Below are 20,111 nucleotides of genomic sequence, written 5' to 3'. Positions count from 1 at the left end.
TGCCTCGGTTTACCCGCACCTGTGTGGAAGGGGGAATGATACAGACCTAGCTGCCTCCAGTGCCCCAATACCATCCCATCCTCCTGCCTGCAGGGGCTGGAATTGGGGGGGGGGTCTCGGCCCCTCCCAGGGCTGAGGAGCAGGATTTGCCCCTCCTGGTGTGGACACATTCCCCCCCCCAAGAGGGGGCGCTGCAGGGCCAAATGCCCTATCCAGGCTGCCACATAGATCAGCTGCAGCTGCAAGCAGGATTCCCCCCCCCCACTGCCCAACCCCCAGTGAGCCCCTTGGATGCCCCCCAGATCTCCCATCCCCCCAACCACTGGGGAAGGGGGGGAATCCAGGCCCCCTAGCCCAGCCCCACACCTCTCAGCCACTGGGGAAGGGTGGGAATCCAGGCCCCCTAGCCCAGCCCCACACCTGCCAGCCACTGGGGAAGGGGGAGGATCCAGGCCCCCTAGCCCAGCCCCACACCTGCCAGCCACTGGGGAAGGGGGAGGATCCAGGCCCCCTAGCCCAGCCCCACACCTGCCAGCTAGGGGGAGGCAGGGAATCCCCCCGGCCTAGGCCAGCCCCATGGGCTCGTGCAGCAGGCAGGCCAGGTAGCAGCAGATGGCCCAGGCTCGCCCCACCTGGCCCTCCATGGCGGGGGGCTGGACCCCGCGCAGGAAGCGGAAGCGCAGGGCCTTGTCGGCCAGGCTGGCCAGGCTGAGCACCTGCCGGCTGGCCTCCCCCTGCCAGGCGCTGAGGGCCACGGGGCCGTCCCGCAGGAAGGGGGGCAGCCCCGGCCCCGCCGCCCCCTCCCCGCCCCGCAGGGCGGCGCTGCAGCAGAAGGCCAGGAAGCCGCTGGGGGCGGCCAGGGCGCAGCCCTGCAGGGCGTAGAGCCGCCGGCCCCGGCCCTCGAAGCAGAGCTGGGCGCAGTCCAGCACCACCAGCGGGACGCCCCCGACCCGCAACGCCCGCCGCGGCTCGAAGCGCTCGACATAGCGCGGGCTGCACCGCACCGGCACCTGCGGGGGGGCGGGGGAGATAGTGTCAGGCCCTGCCTGGGGGGGACTGTCCCTCCAGGCCACACCCCCTTCCCAGGTGAGGGGACCACCCCTGCAGGCCACACCCCCTGCCCCTTCAGGCCACTCCCCCTTCCCAGGTGAGGGGACCACCCCTGCAGGCCACACCCCCTGCCCCTCCAGGCCTCTCCCCTTTCCCATGGGGGGCGGGGAACCGTCCCTCCAGGCCACACCCCCTGCCCTTCCAGGCCACTCCCCCTTCCCAGGTGGCGGGACCAGCCCCTCCAGGCCACACTCCCAGTCCTCCAGGCAACCCCTGCCCCTGGGGGTGGGCGGAGCCACCCGTCCAAGCGATGCCCCCTCCCCATGTGAGGGGTGGACCAGTCCCTCCAATCTATCCTGCACAAATTCTCTCCTGCTCCCCTCTAGGGGGCGCCGGCTCCCATCCGGCCCCAGGGCAGGGACTGGCTGGCTCGTGGGGGGCAGGGAATGGGGCCCGTCCCCTCCGGGGGGCGCCGGCCCCAGGGCAGGGGCTCACCTGGGCCAGCCGGGTCTCCATGAGCTGGGTCCAGCTGAGCCAGTAGCGGGAGGCGGTGGCCTCGGAGAGGTGGAAGCGAAAGGCCAGATCCTGCAGGAGCAGCCCCAGCCGCAGCCGCACCAGCACCAGGAAGAGCTGGTCCTCGGGGCTCAGGGCGCTGGGGGGGCCCGGCTCAGTCCCCCGCTGCGGCTCCCCCTCCCTCAGGAAGGCCAGGAACGCAGCCAGGCGCTGGGCGCTGTCGAAGCCAGTGTAGAACCGCAGCCACTTGCCGTCGTCCCGGACGCTGGCCAGGCAGAACCGGCCTGGCCCGGCCCGGCCCCCCTGCTCCTTCAGCTTGTGGCTGACGTGCAGCACCGTGCCACGGCTCCGCTCCAGCTCCTCCCGCAGCCCCTGCGTCCGGCTCTCCAGCTGCTCCCGCTCGCACCGCAGGTTTCGGTTCTCCGCCTCCAGCGCCGCGATCCGCTGGCCCAGCTCCGACGCCAGCGCCCAGCACTCACTCTCCGACCTCTCCTGCGGCACGCAGAGCCAGAGACGCGGCTGGGTTCCCGGGGACCCCTCGCCCAGCCCATCTCGGGTGGGGCGCAGGGGCTGGGTATCCGGGGACCCCTCGCCCAGCCCATCTCGGGTGGGGCGCAGGGGCTGGGTATCCGGGGACCCCTCGCCCAGCCCATCTGGGGTGGGGCGCAGGGGCTGGGTATCCGGGGACCCCTCGCCCGGCGCTGGGATGCGGCTGACCCTGGGGTAGGGCTGGGTATCCGGGGCCCCCTCGCCTGGCGCTGGGATGCAGCTGACTCTGGGGTGGGGTATGGGAAGGGCGCCCCCTGCAATGATGCCCATGCCCCCTCCTTGCAGCACAGCGCCCCCTAGTGCCTCGCCCCTCACCTGCAGCTCCTGGCAGCGCTCCTGGCTGGCGGCCAGGGCCTCCTGCAAACTCTGCAGCAGCTGGCTCTGCCGATGCACCGTCTCCTGCAGCTCCCGCACCATGCGGCCCAGTGCGGCCGGCTCCTGGGGGATGCCGTAGGCCCCATGGTCGTGCTGCACGGCCGGCTGGGTCCCGCCCTGGGGCTGGGCATAGCAGGGGGACACCCCGGCCATCTCCATCAGCTCAGCTGCCAGAACCAGGTCCCCGATGCCAGAGGGGGCTTCCGCTGTGGGGACAGGGTGCGGGGTCACTGGGGGAGAGAACCCAGGAGTCCTGGCTCCCAGCCCCCCCCGCTCTAACCACTACACCCCACTCCCCCTCAAGCCGGGGGAGAACCCAGAAGTCCTGGCTCCCAGCCCCCCCCCCACTCCCCTCCCTGAGCCGGGGGAGAACCCAAGAGTCCTGCCCCTCTGCGGGATGGCACCTTTGTCCTTGGGCGCCTCTGCTGGCAGCCGGCAGCCCGGGCGGATTCTCCTTCTTTGGGGCTCCAGCAGGTTCCTCCGGGCGCCTCTCCGAGCTCTGCCGGGTGCCTCATCCTGCACTTCCTGCTCCGGCCCGTAGTGGGCGCCGGAGACGTCGTTCGGGGAGATCTTGGAAACAAGTAACGTGCCTGGATCATTATTGCTTATTGACAACCGTAGCCAAGTCAGCCGGCCGTCGGGTGGCCGTGCTGCGCTCACACAGTAGCCAAGTCAGCCAGCCTGCCGCGGCCTCAGCGTGACCACAGCAGGAGGGGAGGGGGGTTGGGTACCACAGAAAGAGCGGCTTGACCCCGCGCCCTTCCTGCTAAGAATATGGAAATTGCTGATACTCGTATTTTAGCAAAACACGAATCTGGCCATCAGGGCACAAAGGCACGAACAGGCTACAACCACCCACATCTGGTTAAATTGATGATCAGAAGGAAACCTCGTGCTTGACCTTTAAAAATCGCTTGCTTAGCAAGTTTTCTTTAAGTGACATGTCGTCCTATTACTAACGTATAAACGACGGGGAAGTTTGAGTTAGTTGGACTCTTCGGGAGGGTTTCTTCAGGGACGCTCCCTCCGGATGCTTCTCGGGGTCCCCACCGGCAGACGGTTGGCCGCCGGCAGCCTGCCGCGGTGCCACTCGAGATCCACGCTCGGCTTCGGTAACTATGGAGGGTTGGGGGTATTTTACTGACCTGTTGCGGACGTGTGAGAGTGCTTGAGACTAAGTAAAGTTTAGCTTTCATTGTTGTCCTGCGTGTGCCAGCCATCGATCGGTCGGATGGCCGTGTGTCTCCCGATTTATTTCCTGACACCTCCTCGCGCAGAGTAAAAATTACCAAGAGCTTTGGGTTGAAAGAACCCTGGGGAACAACGTGGCTGGGTTCATGATACTCCTTGGGCGGGGATGGAGAAATTGAGGGCGGTGGGGGAAAGATTCACCAAGGGCAAGTCATGCCTGACCAACCTGATTGCCTTCTAGGATGAGATAACGGGCTCTGTGGATATGGGGAAAGCAGTGGACGTGATATATCTTGACTTTAACAAAGCTTTTGATACAGTCTCCCACAGTATTCTTGCCGGCAAGTTAAAGAAGTATGGGCTGGATGATTGGACTATAAGGTGGATAGAAAGCTGGCTAGATCGTCGGGCTCAACGGGTAGTGATCAATGGCTCCATGTCTAATTGGCAGCCGGTATCAAGCAAAGTGCCCCAAGGGCTGGTCCTGGGGCCGGTTTTGTTCAATATCTTCATTAATGATCTGGAGGATGGGATGGATGCACCCTCAGCAAGTTGGCAGATGACACTAAACTGGGAGGAGTGGTAGATACGCTGGAGGGTAGGGATAGGATACAGAGGGACCTAGACAAATTGGAGGATTGGGCCAAAAGAAACCTGATGAGGTTCAACAAGGACAAGTGCAGAGTCCTGCACTTAGAATGGAAGAATCCCAGGCACTGCTACAGGCTGGGGACTGACTGGCTAGGCAGCAGTTCTGCAGAAAAGGACCTGGGTATTACAGTGGACGAGAAGCTAGATATGAGCCAGCAGTGTGCCCTTGTTGCCAAGAAGGCCAGCGACATATTGGGCTGCATTAGTAGGAGCATTGCCAGCAGATCGAGGGAAGTGATCATTCCCCTCTATTCGGCACTGGGGAGGCCACATCTGGAGTATTGCATCCAGTTTTGGGCCCCTCGCTACAGAAGGGATATGGACAAATTGGAGAAAGTCCAGCGAAGAGCAATGAAAATGATTAGGGGGCTGGAGCACATGACTTATGAGGAGAGGCTGAGGGAACTGGGGTTATTTAGTCTGCAGAGGAGAAGAGTGAGGGGGGATTTGATAGCTGCCTTCAACCACCTGAAGGGGGGAGTTCCAAAGAGGATGGAGCTCGGCTGGTCTCAGTGGGGGCAGATGGCAGAACAAGGAGCAATGGTCTCAAGTTGCAGAGGGGGAGGTTTAGGCTGGATATTAGGAAACACTTTTTCACTAGGAGGGTGGTGAAGCACTGGACTGGGTTCCCCAGGGAGGTGGTGGAATCTCCTTCCTTAGAGGTTTTTCAGGCCTGGCTTGACAAAGCCCTGGCTGGGATGATTTAGTTGGGGTTGGTCCTGCTTTGAGCAGGGGGTTGGACTAGAACCTCCTGAAGTCCCTTCCAACCCTGAGATTCTGTGATTCTATGGATCAGAGACCCCCTGTCCCCAACTGAGGGAGCTGCTCTTCCCCATTCCTCCAGCCCTGAATTTACCCACAATCCCTCATTTCCTCCTACCTCCCCCGCCCCACAGCCCTTCCCTTTGCAGCCATCCCAGCTGGAACAGGATAACAACCTACTACTACTGCTGCCAGCTCACAGAGCCAATTCTTCAGGGGCTCTGGGTGGGCATTAGTGGGCGCTGGTCCAGGGCCTGAGGAACCCAACTTCTATTTCAGGCCCTGGCACAGGCCCTGGGAGAGGAGCATCCTCTGGGTCTCCGTGCCTCGGTTTCCCTCTCTATAGGAGGGGATAATGAGCCCCGGCCTCTCACACAGGGGGTGTCGGGAGGGTACAAACACTGTGAGACGCTCAGGGGGCGGGACAGACAGGTAACAGGCCAGTCCTACCGACCCCTTGTACCCAGGACTCCTGGGTTCCGCTCCCAGGTCCATTTTCTTGCCCAGCACGGAGAGGCGACTGAGGGTCAGGAGTGAGGGGCACCGGCCGGGCCGGGGGGGGCTGCGGGTCGGGAGTGAGGGGCACTGGGGGGGGCTGTGCGTCTGGGGTGGGGAGCACCAGAGGGGCTGTGGGTGAGGGGTGGGGGCACCGGGGGCTGGGGTGGGGGCACCGGCTGGGCCGGGAGGCGGCAGGTCGGGAGTGAGGGGCACTGGGGCGGGCTGCAGGTCAGGGGGGGGGGGCACCGGCCAGGCCGGGAGGGGGCGCAGGTCAGGAGAGGCGGGCACCGGAGGGGGCTGCGGGTCAGGAGTGAGGGGCACCGGGGGGGCTGTGAGTCAGGGGTGGGGGGCACCGGCCAGGCTGGAAGGAGGCAGCGGGTCGGGAGTGAGGGGCACCGGGGGGCTGCAGGTCGGGAGTGAGGGGCACCACCAAGGCTGGTACCTGCAGCGCTGGAGGGGGGCTGGGCTGCAACATTCTGGCCCCTCAGCCTCGCTCTGGATCGAAGATGGCGGCTGATCTGAGCCTGCCCTATTCAGGGCCAGCCGGGGGCGGGGGATGTGCCAGGGACAAAGATGGCGGCGGTCACGTGTGAAGCAGGGATGGAGCCAAGCTTCCGCCAGAAGCTGGATCTTGGGCGGGGTGAGAGAGAGATGGGAGAAAGGGGGCGGGGCTCATGGCTCTTGCCCTGCCAGAGCTGGGGAGAGAACCCAGGCGTCCTGGCTCCCACCCACCCCCTGCTCTAACCACCAGACCCCACTCCCCTCCCAGAGCCAGGAGAGAACCCAGGAGTCCTGGCTCCCAGCTCCCACTTGCCTGCTCTAACCACTAGACCCCCACTCCCCTTCAAGACACAGGGATGGAACCCAGGAGTCCTGGCTCCCAGCCCCTCCCCAGCAGCTGTACGGAATGCTGCCCGGGGTGATTCACACCCTGCGGAGCTCAGGCCCCTGTGGGGCAGAGGCCGGGCATCTGCCAGGGAATCAGGAGCTGCTCCCACTGTCTGGGGCTTTGTCATTAGCATCTGTGCAGTGAGTATCCTGACATTGCCTGGTGGGGGGCTGGGAGCCCGGACTCCTGGGTTCTCTCTCCTGCTCTGGAAAGGGAGGGGAGTGGGGTGGTTAGAGCAGGGGGGCTGGGAACCAGGACTCCTGGGTTCTCTCCCTGGCTCTGGGAGGGGAGTGAGTGGTTAGAGCAGGGGGGCTGGGAGCCAGGACTCCTGGGTTCTCTCCTTGGCTCTGGGAGGGGAGTGGGGGTGAGTGGTTAGAGCAGGGAGTCTGAGAGCCAGGACTCCTGGGTTCTCTCCTTGGCTCTGGGAGGGGAGTCGGGTGAGTGGAGAACTCCCAGCACCCTGCTCTAACCAAACAGCTGTCAGTGACTCTTTCTGACCCATTCATGCCGTTTTCATCACCTTTCGCTTTGTGGCCAGAATTTGGCACGGGGGCCCCACGAAAGGCCGGTGGGTTAAACGGGAGCCGACTTTCTCCTGTGTTTTCCCATAACTCCAGTTGCTCGGGGCTCTATGCAAAACACCCCAAACCCTGCCAATTAGCGACCCCACTGATTTCTCTCGAACAGGTGTGCTGGCAGCTTCTCTTCCAAATGGGAACCCAGGCATCCAGGTGGGAGATGCTGCTCACCCACTTATTAGACTAATCACGGGGCTGCTGGCAGCTGAGCAAGCTCGTTAAGGAGGCGTGTTTTCCTCCCAGCTTTCCTGGCACAGGGCCAGGCGGCCAGGCCCGGCGGCAGGTGATGGGCGCGGGAGGGCAGGAATTGTTAGCAAAACCAGCGATCGGGAGACGGGCTTGGAGAGCCGCAGCATCACTCGTTTTGATCTTTATGTGGGGGTGAGATTGACCCCAGGGAGCTGAGATCAGGGGTGACTCTGAATTGACTCTGTGAGAGCTGAGATCAGGGGTGGCTCTGAGTTGATGCCAGGGGACCTGAGATCAGGGGTGACTCCGGATTGATTCCAGGGAGCTGAGATCAGGGGTGACTCTGAATTGACCCTGTGGGAGCTGAGATCAGGGGTGGCTCTGAATTGATGCCAGGGGAGCTGAGATCAGGGGTGATTCCAGATTGATCCCGGGGAGCTGAGATCAGAACCTGGCCTTCCCTGCCCCCAGTGCAATCAGGGGCGACTCCAGATCCAGCCCAGGGGTGGGTGGCTCTGTCCCAGGGCAGGGGGTGTTTTGCATTCCCCTGCCATGGGGTGCCCGGAGCCAGCCTCCCACACTCGCTCTGTGGGCGGTTCCCGGCCCGGACCCAGGGGAATCCCTGCATTGCTCCCACAGCCGCCGAGCCAGCCAGGCACTGCCTCCCGCCCTAGGGCAGGTAAGAGGGGGGGGGGGCTCCCCCTGTGCGCACAGCCCGGCTGGGGATGATGGGGGGGGGGCTGGCCCAGGGGGCCCCCAACGGCTCCGGGCTGACTCCGGCCTTTGCTCTGAGCAGCTCCAGGGTCAGGTTCTTCCTTTGCCCACGGTGCCAGCCAACGGGTGCGGAGCAGAGCCAGCCGGGGGCCGAAACGCACACCAGGGGCGGGATGGAGAGAAGGGGTGTGGGAGGGTAGAGGAGAGGGGGATGGAGGGAGCATGGGTGTAGAGGGGTTCCTGTGGGGCTGGGTAGAGGAGTGGGGATGGAGGGAGCATGGGGGTGGAGGGGTTCCTGTGGGGCTGGGTACAGGAGTGGGAGGGATGGAGGGGTGTGAGGGGAGGGGCTCCTGTGGGGCTGGATAGAGGAGTTGGGGGATGGAGGGGTGTGGGGTTGGAGGGATTCCTGTGGGGCTGGATAGAGGAGTGGGGATGGAGGGTGGAGGGGTTCCCATGGAGCTGGGTACAGGAGTTGGGGAGATGGAGGGGGAGGGGAAGGGGTTCCTGTGGGGCTGGGTAGATGATGGGGGGATGGAGGGGGTGTGAGGGGGAGGGGCTCCGGTGGGGCTGGATAGAGGAGTTGGGGGTGGAGGGTGTGTGATTGGAGGGGTTCCCATGGGGCTGGATACAGGAGTGGGGGAGGTGAAGGGGGCGTGGGGGTGGAGGAGTTCCTGTGGGGCTGGATAGAGAAGAGGGTGTGGGTGTGGAGAGGTTCCTGTGGGGCTGGATAGAGGAGGGGTTCCCATGGGGCTGGATAGAGGAGTGGGGATGGAGGGGTGTGAGGGAGCAGGGGCTCCTGTGGATAGAGGAGGGGATGGAGGGTGTGCGGGAGCCGGGGCTCCGGTGGGGCTGTGTACAGGTGTGGGGGATGGAGGGTGTGAGGAGCAGGGGCTCCTGTGGGGCTGGATAGAGGAGTGGGGATGGACGGGGTGTGGGGTGGAGGGGTTCCTGTGGGGCTGCGTACAGGAGTGGGGGGGATGGAGGGGGTGTGAGGGAGCAGGGGCTCCTGTGGGGCTGGATAGAGGAGGGGGGATGGAGGGTGTCAGGGAGCAGGGGCTCCCATGGGGCTGTGTACAGGAGTGGGGGGATGGAGGGTGTGAGGGAGCAGGGGCTCCCATGGGGCTGTGTGGAGGAGTCGGGGCTGGGTGGCCGGCAGCACCGACACGTGGCAGGCGATGGGCACGGCCGCCCCACGCGTCAGGCTTGGGTGCAGCTGAGACACTTGGCTCCTGGCGCTGCCTGTGGCCAGCCGGGTGACTCATCTTGCAGGACCTCAGTTTCCCCGTCTTTACAACCTCTCAGCCTGCGAGCTGCACAGGGCAGGACGGTCTCCCTGCGTGTGGGCAGCGCCCGGCCCGACGGGGCCCCGCTCTCGGCCCCTGGGCAGCAGCGGGGTCCCGTCCCACCCTCCATTGGGGTAGTGACGATGTGAACGATGGGAGGAGGAGAAAGGACCCCAGGTGCTGTGATGTCCCTGGCGTTACCCGTCTCTCAGACACGGCTCACTGGGGACACCACGTTTCCAGCTCCCCCCGGGCTGGAGCAGCAGTAAATAGACTTGGCTTGTTTACTCTGCTGGCTGCAGTTGCGTTCGAATTGCGTAAGACAAGTTGGGAGCAGGGAGCTCTGCCCGGCCTCTCCAACGCTACAAAAACAGATAATCGTTCAGAACATCTCTCTGTTTATAATGCAACATTAAAATACAGGCACATGTGCGCACGCGATGTTATGATGTTATGGGCCTCGATAGTTACCATGAATCACTTTAATGCTGATGGGTGTAATCTGTTGGGTTAGCTAGGAGCAATTAAGCTGCTGGTATGTAATGAGAGTGGGAAATGATAGAAGCCACCACCCAAGGCATGGAGCCAAAAGGCAAGGCCTGTGCTAAAACAACAAAAAGCCAACCCAGGGAGACGAAGAGGGGTTTCCCCAGGATGCTGCAACAAGAATAGAGGATATTTGGTTTCTACTCCTGCCTCTGCCCCTAGGCAGCTCCAAGTCATGTTGATCGCTCTAAGCCTCATCTTCAACATGAGGATAACGTTCCTGACCCCATCTGTTTACACATGTCATGGGGGTGGCTTAGCCAGAGACGCAGCGGCCCTGGAAGAAACCAGGGAGACAAAGCTGTTTGGGGCACAGGACTGTCTGAACGCAGGCCTGGATTTCTGAACAAGGAACCTGCCTGCTGCTGCTTCATCCTAGTGCATTCAGGGAACGAGGCCTTTGCATCCATTCTTGGTCACCCCAGATCACACAGGACTCCTACCAACCGGTTCTCCTCCATCCGGTCGGACATCGACGGACCGCACCAGCTGAATCGGGCAGCAACATCAGTCAGTAGCTTTGGGCACTGGCAGAGGATGAGCCATCCTCAGTTATTCATCCCACTGTCCCTCGTTGGCTGGATTCCAGCCTTGGCGTGGAACAGCAGCTGGGCAAAACTTTCCAGATGAAATCGTTTGCCGGCTTGGGGTGACTGAGACCTTGCACCAACTTGCAGCGATTTCGACACTTTTTTTTGATCGGGGAAAAACGATTTGGGAAAAGTCAAACGGTTTGATTTTTAGGGGCAGGGGATTCTCGCTGCTTTGCTGCTAGGAACTTCCACCCGTTTTATATGATCGTTTTAAAGGCAAAAGTGTATTTGAAACCCCACTTGCCACTGGCCTGAAATGAAAATGCCGCCAGACGTCGGATTTGCCGAAAACTCTAAAACAGAACCAAAAAAATCCAGCCTTTGCCCCTTGTGTAAGTTCATCAATTCTAAAGCCAGGTGGGACACAGGACTGTCTGATCTGCCCTCCTGTCCAGCATCAGCCAGAGAACGGCCCTGCACTAACAGAGCAGATCTGTTCAAAAACTTTGATTTTTAAAGGTGAATTGTCCCCCGGTTTGTTACTTTGACCGTTCCAAACGTAGGCCTCATTCCCAGGCTGAATGTGTCTCAACTTCCCGCCGTTGGAGGGTGTTTGACCTTTTGTTAGACTGAAGAGCCCGTTATGAAATAGCCGTTCCCCACAGATCGACTGGGATCAAGTCAGCCCTGAACCTCTTCATCAAGCTAAAGAGACTGAGTCCCGGAGTCTCTCCCTCTCAGGCGGGTTTTCTCACCCTTGAACCGTTCTCCTGGCTCTTCTCTGGCCCCCCTCTGATCACCGTCCTTCCCGAATGGCGTGCACCAGAGCTAGACGCAGGCTCCCAGCAGCGGTCGCACCAAATCCAGAGGTCAAATGGCCTCTTCTCCGTCTTAAGATTCCCCTGTTTATGTGCCCCAGCCTCGCACAGGGAGCTCACATTCAGCCGAATACCCGCCATGCCCTCCCAGGTTTCTGCAGGGTCCCGGCTTCCCACGAGAGATTCCCCCGGCCTGGCAGCACGGCCAGCGTCCTTTATTCCCGGGTGGCTACGGTGACGTTTAGCCCTGGATTTGTGACCTTTCTCTACGGGGAACCTCCTGAGCATCCGAGGTTCATATGTCTCCCCCACAAGAAACCAAGGCCGCCATCCACCCCTCGACTTCCCGCAGAACCGTGGATAAAGTTTGGGTGCTTTGCCCTTGTCTCCCTGGCCTGGTCGCAGTGGCTGTAAAAGAACCCGTAGCTGCAGGCCAGGCCCAGGTGGGATGCTCTATATTAAAGACACCCCTTGGATTGGCAGGACAGGGCTTCATCTGAGGCTGGCTCCCCCGAGCCCCGACCTTCCAGCCTCCCCACCTCCTGCTCCAAGTGCCAGGCAAGTTTCACCATCGACACAGAGTGACCTGCATGTTCCACACCCATCCGACCAGAACAAGCCACTCCACCCCCGGGCGAGGCAGAGGGAACAGGCAGTTTGTGACAGATCTATCGTCCCATTGCGGCCGGCAGGAGAGGAAGGCTCGGGGCACCGCAGTGAGAGGTGTGGGAATGGCCTAGATTGTGGCTGCTGTAAATTGAAAAGCCTTGACACCCGGCCACGTGAGGCTGGAAGGGGCCTCGAGGGGGCGTTCGGCCCAGCCCCCTGCGCCGAGGCAGGAACAAATCCACCTAGATGGTCCCTGGCAGGGTTTGTCCGATGTGGTCTTGCAAACGCCCGCGGATGGGGAGCCCGCAGCTGTCCCGGGGAGCCGGGTCCATAGCTGAATTCTCCTTCCCGGTCGAACGTTTCCCCTGATTGCTCACCGGGATCTCGGTCGCCGGAAACTCAGCGACCGATCCCCGGCCTCCTTCAGCCCAGTTCTTCCGCCTTTTCCCCATTGGCTGGATTTTCTAACCCTCCCACCCATTCGGCTCCTCTCCTCCGGACTCTCTCCAAATGTGGTCGCATCTCTCTGAACGTGCGGTGCCCGAAACGGAGCTTCCCCCCTTACCCGGGGAAACAAGCCCCTCCCATGGCTCACCCCCGACCCTCCCGCTCACAGGGCACAAGTGATCCAGTTTGTGATCCCCCCCCCCACACACACACACACTCCTGTGCACTGTTTTGTGGCACCCCTGCCTAGCCAGCTATTCCCCCCAACCCCGGGCAGCTGATTTTTTCCTTCCCACGTGCCATTCTCTGTGCCGGTCCTTCTCGCTGGTTTCAGCCCCGTTCGCCAGTTTCTCAGACCCCTCCCAGGCTGGGCTCATCTGTAGGTATCCCAGGCAGGGCGGGAAGGAAGCGTCAATTTCGCACACGATGGCCGTAACCCCAGAAATTCACCGAGAGGCCAAGTCGGGAAAACGCTGCTCGCGCACGATCAGGCTTTCGCTGGGTCTCTTCCCGCGGGTGCTGTGTGGGAGAGCAATGGGCTCAGGCTCTCAGCAAACTCCGGGTGTCTGCCCTCGTTGGATAATTAGTGACTAACTGACCGATTTTTTCCCCCTCCTCCGCCACCCTAGGTCCGTGCTGCTGTGAACGTGGAAATTGGCGCAAAGCTCAAGAAAGGCGTTAAAGTGAAGGCCGGGGTTGTGATCCGAATCTGCTGGCCTGGGGCCTGGCGCTGAGCGTTGGATCCGCTCCGGCAGCCAGCGCGGGCGCCACTGGGGGGGACGAGCAGCCGTGGGGAACGGAGCCGGGATCCCAGCACGGGAGATTCAACCCGGCTCATGGGCTGAGGCTGGAGCAGCCTCATGAATTGCTGGGCGGCCTGGCCACCACTGTGGGGGAGTGTTGTGTGGGGGGGGGAGGTGTCATGTGACGCACGCCATGGGCATGGCTCACACACACACAGAGCAGGTCCCAGCCCCTCCAGCAGGGGGCAGCGCACACGCGCACACACACACAGGCCCAACCCCTCCAGCAGGGGGCGGCAGAGATTGTTACCAGATTTGCCCATTACTTTGGGGTAGGCTCATTTATTCGGGTTCCTTTTCTGGGGAAGGGGATTCTGTAATTCTATCGATGTGCTGCTTGTGTCCCTTGTATTTTCATATGGAGTCTACTCCTCCCTCCGGCACGTCCCCTCCCAGTGGAGCTGTCCTGCCGGGCTTAGGTTCCCTAGGGCTGGGTTTTTCCAGCCCCAAAACCGGATGAGCACACACTGACCCACACATACATTAACAGAGCAAGGCTGAGCGGGCCGGGTCAATCAGCACTGTCAAGCTGACCCCTTCTATGCCCCTGGACTCTCTGGGCTGGATGAAGCAGCACTTTCAAGCTGACTCTCCTTATCTGCCCCTGGGCTCCATGGACTGGGTCACGCAGAACTTTCAAGCTGTTACCCTCCTGCGTCCCAGATTCAGCACGTCCCTATTCCCACCTTCACAACACAATTGCACTGGCAGTAACCTGCTTGATGAGCAAACCCCACAGCATTCTGGGCGCCACAGGGAGCTTTAGCTTAGGTGAAAGCAGCGTTGCTGCAGAGTGAATGGGGGAAGCTAAAAACACAAAAGAGTGAAGTCCAGCAAGAGAGAGAGAAGCAACCAGCTTAACCATAAAAGTTATTGATTGAATACTGGTGATAACTACACAAGGAGCCTAAACCAACATAACCTACACTATTAAAGGTTAATACCTACGGTAGAAAGGAAAACAGAGAGAGAGAGAAAGGGTGGGGGTGGGGGTGTCTCACCCACTCCATGAGGCTTGAACTGGTCGGGGTTCCCAGGTGATGGTGGGAGCTGAGGGTCCTGAGGGCAGGAGACAGGCAGAGTCCCCAGCATGATCAGTCCAGGGAAGATGGAGTCCCAGTGGAACTGATGCCTAGTTCGGATCTAAGCATCAGAGCTCTGACTGGAGGGTGAGCAGGGATGTTTGTAGAGAAAATACAATGGCTGAAGGGAGAACACTAGATTTGTTTATAGGTAAGGCTGATGACTCAAGGGTTTTCTTTAGGCCAGACGAGGAGCTGGTCACTCTTGGCTATGGGCGGTGTTTTCTTCCAGGGAGCTCCCAATGCAACTAGGCAGCTTCAGTATTTGGGTATCAATTAAGGATTCATTGCTAGAATTGGTCTGATAATTGCTGAGCTGGGTGTGTGCAGGCCTGGGTTCATTAGCATCTGGAGCAGAGATTCCCATGATGCAGTGCGTCCCCGCTTTTTCTGGCCCCAGAGTTCAGTGCGGGTCTCTGTTCTCCATTCTGTATGTAAATGGCGATGGCTTCCTGTCCCATCTCTCATGCAGCTGAGGCCAGGGGAGTTGTCTCTGCTCTCCATTCTCTATGCTAATGGCAGGGCCGGCTCCAGGCCCCAGCACGCCAAGCGTGTGCTTGGGGCGGCGTGCCGCGGGGGGCGCTCTGCCGGTCGCCGGGAGGGCGGCAGGCGGCTCCGGTGGACCTCCCGCAGGCGTGCCGCCGTGCTTGGGGCGGCGACATTGCTAGAGCCGCCCCTGGCTAATGGGGATGTCTTAATCTTGTCACCCTTGTCAGGACGGGTCTAGGTGTGTCTCCCAACGCCCTTCACTGCTCTCTGCAAGTTTGTTTTTTTTTTCTTCCTCTGATGGGTTTTGGATTAAACAGAGGCTGGGGTGTGGGGGTGTCTTTCATGAGTCAGGCTGGATACTGCACCCTGGTTCCTCAAGAACACAGAGGTGTCTGGTATCAAGACAGACAGACAGAGACACACACACACAGAGCAGGGCCCAACCCCTCCAGCAGGGGGCGCCAAGGCCACACACACTCAGAGCAGGGCCCTGCCTCTCCAGCAGGGGGCAGCAGGGACGGACACACCCCCCCCAGGGGCTGCGGGGTAACTCCGAGGGCTCCCGCTGTCTCTAATGACCCTCGTGTCTCCCCCGTTCCCAGCCCCAGGATGTTCAAGGAATATTTCCAGTACAAGGGGATCAGCTTCCCCCGGCTGATCTACTCGGAGCGGGGGCTGCAGGAGGTGGAGAACGAATTCCAAGTCCGGGACGACGACGTCTTTAACGTCACCTACCAGAAATCAGGTACCGTGGGGCCCGGAGCCAGGGCTAGAGCCCTGGGAGTGGGGACTAGTGGTTAGAGCGGGGGCGGGCTGGGAGCCAGGACTCCTGGGTTCTCTCCCCGGCTCTGGGTGGGGGCTGGGGATTCTAAGGACCACGCGGCACTGGGTGGGTTCGGTTCCCCGTTGTCCGTAGCAACGGTCACCACAGCGAGGCTGTCGCCATAGGGACCGTCTGGATGCTGGAGATCCTGAGCCTCATCCACAGCAACGGGGACCCCAGCCGGTGCCGCACGGTCCCTAACTGGGACCGGGGGCCCTGGTTTGAGACCGTCCTGGGCCTGCAGACCGCACGGAGCAACCAGTCGCCCCGGCTCATCAGCTCCCACCTGCCCATCCAGCTCTTCGCCAAGTCCTTCTTCCAGTCCAAGGCCAAGGTGCGGCTCGGGGGGCGGGGGGGGGGTAAGGCAGAGCCTCGGCTCTCGGGTAAAATACTAGCCCCTGGGGAGGGGGAGAAAAGCCCCAAAATGCGACTCTGCCAGAGTTTGCTGAGAGCCTGAGCCCATTGCTCTCCCCCAGCACGTACCCTTGGGGCCCAGCCCCCCACTCCAGCCCCTCCCCCAGCACATATCCCAGAGGTCCTGCCCCTCCCCTGCTCACCCCGCGTCCCCCCCCCCAGGTGCTGTACACGGTGCGGAACCCCAAGGACGTCTTCGTCTCCCTCTACCACTTCGCCCAGATCTTCCGCCCCTACAAGGAGCCGGGGCGGCTGGACCAGTTCCTGGAGCAGTTCCTGGAGGGGGACGGTAAGTGCCAGGCGGCGGGGGGTGGGTTGGGGGGCTGGGCTTCCTCCGAGACGTCCCCCATAATGCCCCCCCTTTGCACTTGCAGTGCCCTTCGGCTCCTGGTTCGACCACGTTAAGGGCTGGATGGGCCTGCAGGGCCAGGAGAACTTCTTCTGGATCAGCTACGAGGAACTGCAGCAGGTGGGGGAGCCCAGCAATGGGGGGGAGGGGCTGGGGGGGCTGAGGATGGAACGGAGGAGTCTGGGGGGGCCTGGGAGGGAGGGGAGATGGGGGAGGAAGAGGGGAGGGGCTGGAGTAGCCCTAGACGGAGAGGATGTTCCCTGACGGGCAGAGGGTTGGGGGCTGGGGGAGATGACGCTCACTGTTACCCCCCCTGCGGTTACCCCACCCCACCAGCTGGGGGTGCTGCCTCCCCCGCCACCCTGTAGCCACGGACATGGGGGGCCTGTGGGTCAGCTCCCCCTGGAGCAGAAATCAGGGGCTCTGGGTCTGGCCTCAGCACAGCCACGGTGCCCCCGGCCGCGAGGCGCCCACCCAGACACGTCCTCGGCCAGGCTGCGGGCAGAGCCGCATCCCCAAACTGAGCCTGGTGGGGCTTGGAGACGGGAGGGTCCTGGGAGCTCGTGCCAGGAGGGGGATCACAAAACGCAGCAGCGACACAGGGCCCCACCCCCCACGAGAGTGCGAGGGACCAAGCCCCAGGTGCTGCCCCACATGGGGTCCTGCTTCATTTCGCCACACGGGCCAGAGTCGCCGAGATCGGGGCCCCGTCGGGCCGGGCGCCGCCCAGACACGGAGTCACTGAGATCGGGGCCCCGTCGGGCCGGGCGCCGCCCAGACACAGAGTCGCCGGGATCTGGGCCCCCGGGCACTGCCAGGACACGCAATAAGAGACAGTCCCTGTCTCTGAGAGCTCCAAGTGTAAATAGACAGAGCCTGAGAGGGTAAACTGAGGCACAGCAGAAGGCCCGTGACTTGTGCAGGGTCACTCAGCGGTTCAGTGGCAGAGCCGAGCCGTGACCCCAGGATTCCTCCAGTCCATCTCCGGCCTCCTCCATCCCAGCCAGGACTCCGGGGTCCCATCTCCAAGCCATGCCAGGCCCCCCGTCCCTGCTTCTGTCTCCCACTGGGCCAGCCCAAGGCAAGGTGGGGAGGTCCCTTTGGCCGGGGAGTCCCCATGAGTTAGATCTGCCCCATTCTGATGTTCTCCAGCGCGGGCCGAGGCCTCCCTGCCTCAGTTTCCCCAAACCTAGCGCACGCCGGGGGGAGGCCTTGCCACTGATCCCTCCCCTCCTCCCCCCAGGACCTGCGGGGCAGTGTGGAGCGGATCTGCCAGTTCCTGGGCAAGCAGCTGGACGCGCGGGCGCTGGACGGGGTGGTGGCGAACGCCTCCTTCCAGGCCATGAAGCAGAACAAGATGAGCAACTTCAACCTGGCCCCCAGGTTCCTCCTGGACCAGACCCGGAGCTCGTTCCTGCGGAAAGGTGAGGCTGGGCTGCGGCGGGGGGGAGGCTATGGGAGAAGAATGGGGCCCCATAAGCTGAGTCCTGGATGAGAAGAGATGTAGACCCTGGCTCAGCTCAGCATGACGGGGCTGCGGGTCGGGAGTGAGGGGCACCGGCAGGGCTGGGCTAGCAGGGGGCTGCGGGTCGGGAGTGAGGGGCACCGGCAGGGCTGGGGGAGCCCAGGGCTGGGCTAGCAGGGGGCTGCGGGTCAGGAGTGAGGGGCACCAGCAGAGCTGTGGGGGAGCCCAGGGCTGGGATAGTGTGTGTGTGTGGGGGGGAGTGATGGGGGGGCCGCCCCCATAATGCTCTCTGCTCTGTCTCTGTTGCAGGGATTGCCGGGGACTGGAAGAACCAGCTCACCACGGCCCAGAGTGAGAATTTCGACCGGGTTTACCGGGAGCAGATGCAGGGGCTGGATCTGAGCTTCCCCTGGGACGAGCCGAGCTCCCAGCCCTCCCCGCCCCCCACACCGGGCGGCAGCTGAGACAGAAGGGAGTGCAGTGCACTGGTTAGAGCAGGGGGGCTGGGAGCCAGGACTCCAGGGTTCTCTCCCAGCTCTGGGAGGGGAGGGGGGGTCTAGTGGTTAGAGCAGGGGGAGCTGGGAACCTGGGTTCTGGGTTTAACGACTGAACACAGGATTCCCAAGGTTGGGGAATGGGGGTGTCATTAGGCAGTGGGGTGCAGGTTGGGATGCTGGGGGTCAGGCGTACAGGAGGGGTAGGATGGGCCCAGGACTCTGTGTCCCCAGGGGCCCCTCTGGGAGGTCTCTTGGGCAAGGATGGTGGCACCCCACCCCCGGCAGGATCCCTGCCCCATTCAGCCCCCACAGGGTGTTGAGGGTCCCCCGGGATCTGGCCTCTTAACCTGAGGCCTGTAGTAAACACGGAACAATAAAATTAATTTCTTGCTGGGCACATAATGCAGCTCTTCAGTGGGGGCTGGGTATACAGAGACCCCCTCACCCAGCGCTGGGACGCAGCCCCTCAGGGGTGGGGGGTGGGGGCTGGGTATACAGAGACCCCCTCACCCAGCGCTGGGACGCAGCCCCTCAGGGGTGGGGTGTGGGGGCTGGGTATACAGGGACCCCGTCACCCAGCGCTGGGACGCCGCCGATTATCTGAGGACCCCTCGCTCGGTCACACTCAGGACAGCTCCCCCCTCTCTCAGTGACGGGCTCAGGCTCTCAGCACACCCAGGCAGGGCCTGTCTCCCTCCAGTCACATTCCCAGACTTTTCTTCGCGGTGTGAGGCCTAGAAACTCCCTGTTTCCGGTGTCTTGCAGCTGGCACCGTGCCCAGGCTGCCCCCAGCCAGGCTACGGGGTGGGTTCCCCTCCCCCCGCTCCAGCAGCCGAAAGCAACTGAGGCAGAGCCTGAGCCGTGGCCCCATCACTTTTATTGGTGCGGGTCGCTGGACAGAACTGTTCACAGCAAGTCCTAGCACGTCTCCATCCCTGCACGGGGGAGCGCGACTGTATCCTCCCCCCCCCGCCCCCAGCAACCCCCCCTCAGGGCCATACGGTGCCCCTGTCTGACCCCCCCGACTGCGCCACCCTGACCATGAGGCTCCCGAGGGCAGAAACCCAGCAGATCTGTGCCCAGTGTGCCCCCTCCTCCCCCAGGTTGCTGCAGGAAGCCAGCTGCATGCTGGGGGTCCCGGCACCCCAATACCCCTGGGGGCTGAGCTGCAGAGCACCCTCCCCCTCTCAATGGGAACCAATTTCCCATCCCCCCGGCCATGACTGCCCCCCCAGGCTGCTTAGGATCTCACGGGGGGGAGGGGCTTGGGGCAGGGCCCTGTGTCAGTGGGCCAGGGAACCATGGGGGGGGGATGGGGGCCCGGCCCTTCGCTGCCCTCAGGGATCACAATGGGGTCAGGCAGCAGGGCAGGGACAGGTGGGGCTCTTGGACCCAGAGTTCTACATCCTGACACTCCCCCCTCCCCGCCAACAAATGGCGTGACCCAGCTAGGGACACCCCATCCCACAACATGGTGTGACCCATTGAGGGACACCCCCTCCCCCATCCCAGAACATGGCGTGACCCATCGATAGACACCTCCTCCCCCCATCCCAGATCATGGCGTGACTCATCTAGGGGTACCTCCTCCCCCCATCCCAGATCATGGCGTGACCCATCTAGGGGTACCTCCTCCCCCATCCCAGAACATGGCGTGACCCATCGATAGACACCTCCTCCCCCCATCCCAGAACATGGCGTGACCCATTGAGGGACACCCCCTCTCCCATCCCAGAACATGGCGTGACCCATCGAGGGACACCCCCTTCCCCCATCCCAGAACATGGCGTGACCCATCGAGGGACACCCCCTCCCCCATCCCAGAACATGGCGTGACCCATCGAGGGACACCCCATCCCAGAACAGGGCGTGACCCATTGAGGGACACCCCCCCCATCCCAGAACATGGCGTGACCCATCGAGGGACACCCCCTCCCCCCATCCCTGAACATGGCGTGATCCATCGAGGGACACCCCCTCCCCCCATCCCAGAA

The 20,111-nt window shown here is 62.5% G+C and overlaps 2 protein-coding genes across 7 annotated transcripts; one reads left to right on the top strand and one right to left on the bottom strand.

The window, feature by feature from the left end:
- Positions 1-368: 368 nt before the first annotated feature.
- On the bottom strand, positions 369-6,185 carry LOC120388176. The gene is made up of 5 exons (XM_039509815.1): positions 6,032-6,185; positions 2,892-3,057; positions 2,428-2,693; positions 1,546-2,055; positions 369-1,010 (listed from the first exon to the last, which is right to left on the bottom strand). Exons 1-5 carry the CDS (start codon positions 6,062-6,064, stop codon positions 564-566), a joined length of 1,422 nt encoding a protein of 473 aa, XP_039365749.1. The 5' UTR covers positions 6,065-6,185; the 3' UTR covers positions 369-563.
- Positions 3,078-18,129, top strand: LOC120388177 (sulfotransferase 2B1-like). 6 transcript variants are annotated; one of them, XM_039509819.1, is made up of 7 exons: positions 3,078-3,599; positions 15,172-15,314; positions 15,518-15,726; positions 15,969-16,095; positions 16,181-16,275; positions 17,399-17,579; positions 17,930-18,129. In XM_039509819.1, exons 2-7 carry the CDS (start codon positions 15,179-15,181, stop codon positions 18,082-18,084), a joined length of 903 nt encoding a protein of 300 aa, XP_039365753.1. In that variant the 5' UTR covers positions 3,078-3,599; positions 15,172-15,178; the 3' UTR covers positions 18,085-18,129. The 6 variants fall into 6 exon arrangements, with proteins under 6 accessions (XP_039365753.1, XP_039365755.1, XP_039365756.1 ...); XM_039509821.1 differs by lacking the exon at positions 3,078-3,599 and adding an exon at positions 5,279-5,316; XM_039509822.1 differs by lacking the exon at positions 3,078-3,599 and adding an exon at positions 5,599-5,617.
- The last annotated feature ends 1,982 nt before the right edge of the window (positions 18,130-20,111 follow it).

The sequence above is a fragment of the Mauremys reevesii genome, linkage group 22 (assembly GCF_016161935.1).
Source record: "Mauremys reevesii isolate NIE-2019 linkage group 22, ASM1616193v1, whole genome shotgun sequence".
In the NCBI taxonomy this organism is placed as follows: domain Eukaryota; kingdom Metazoa; phylum Chordata; order Testudines; family Geoemydidae; genus Mauremys; species Mauremys reevesii.
Note: the sequence above shows the minus strand (reverse complement) of the source record. Positions and strands in the feature narration are given on the sequence as shown.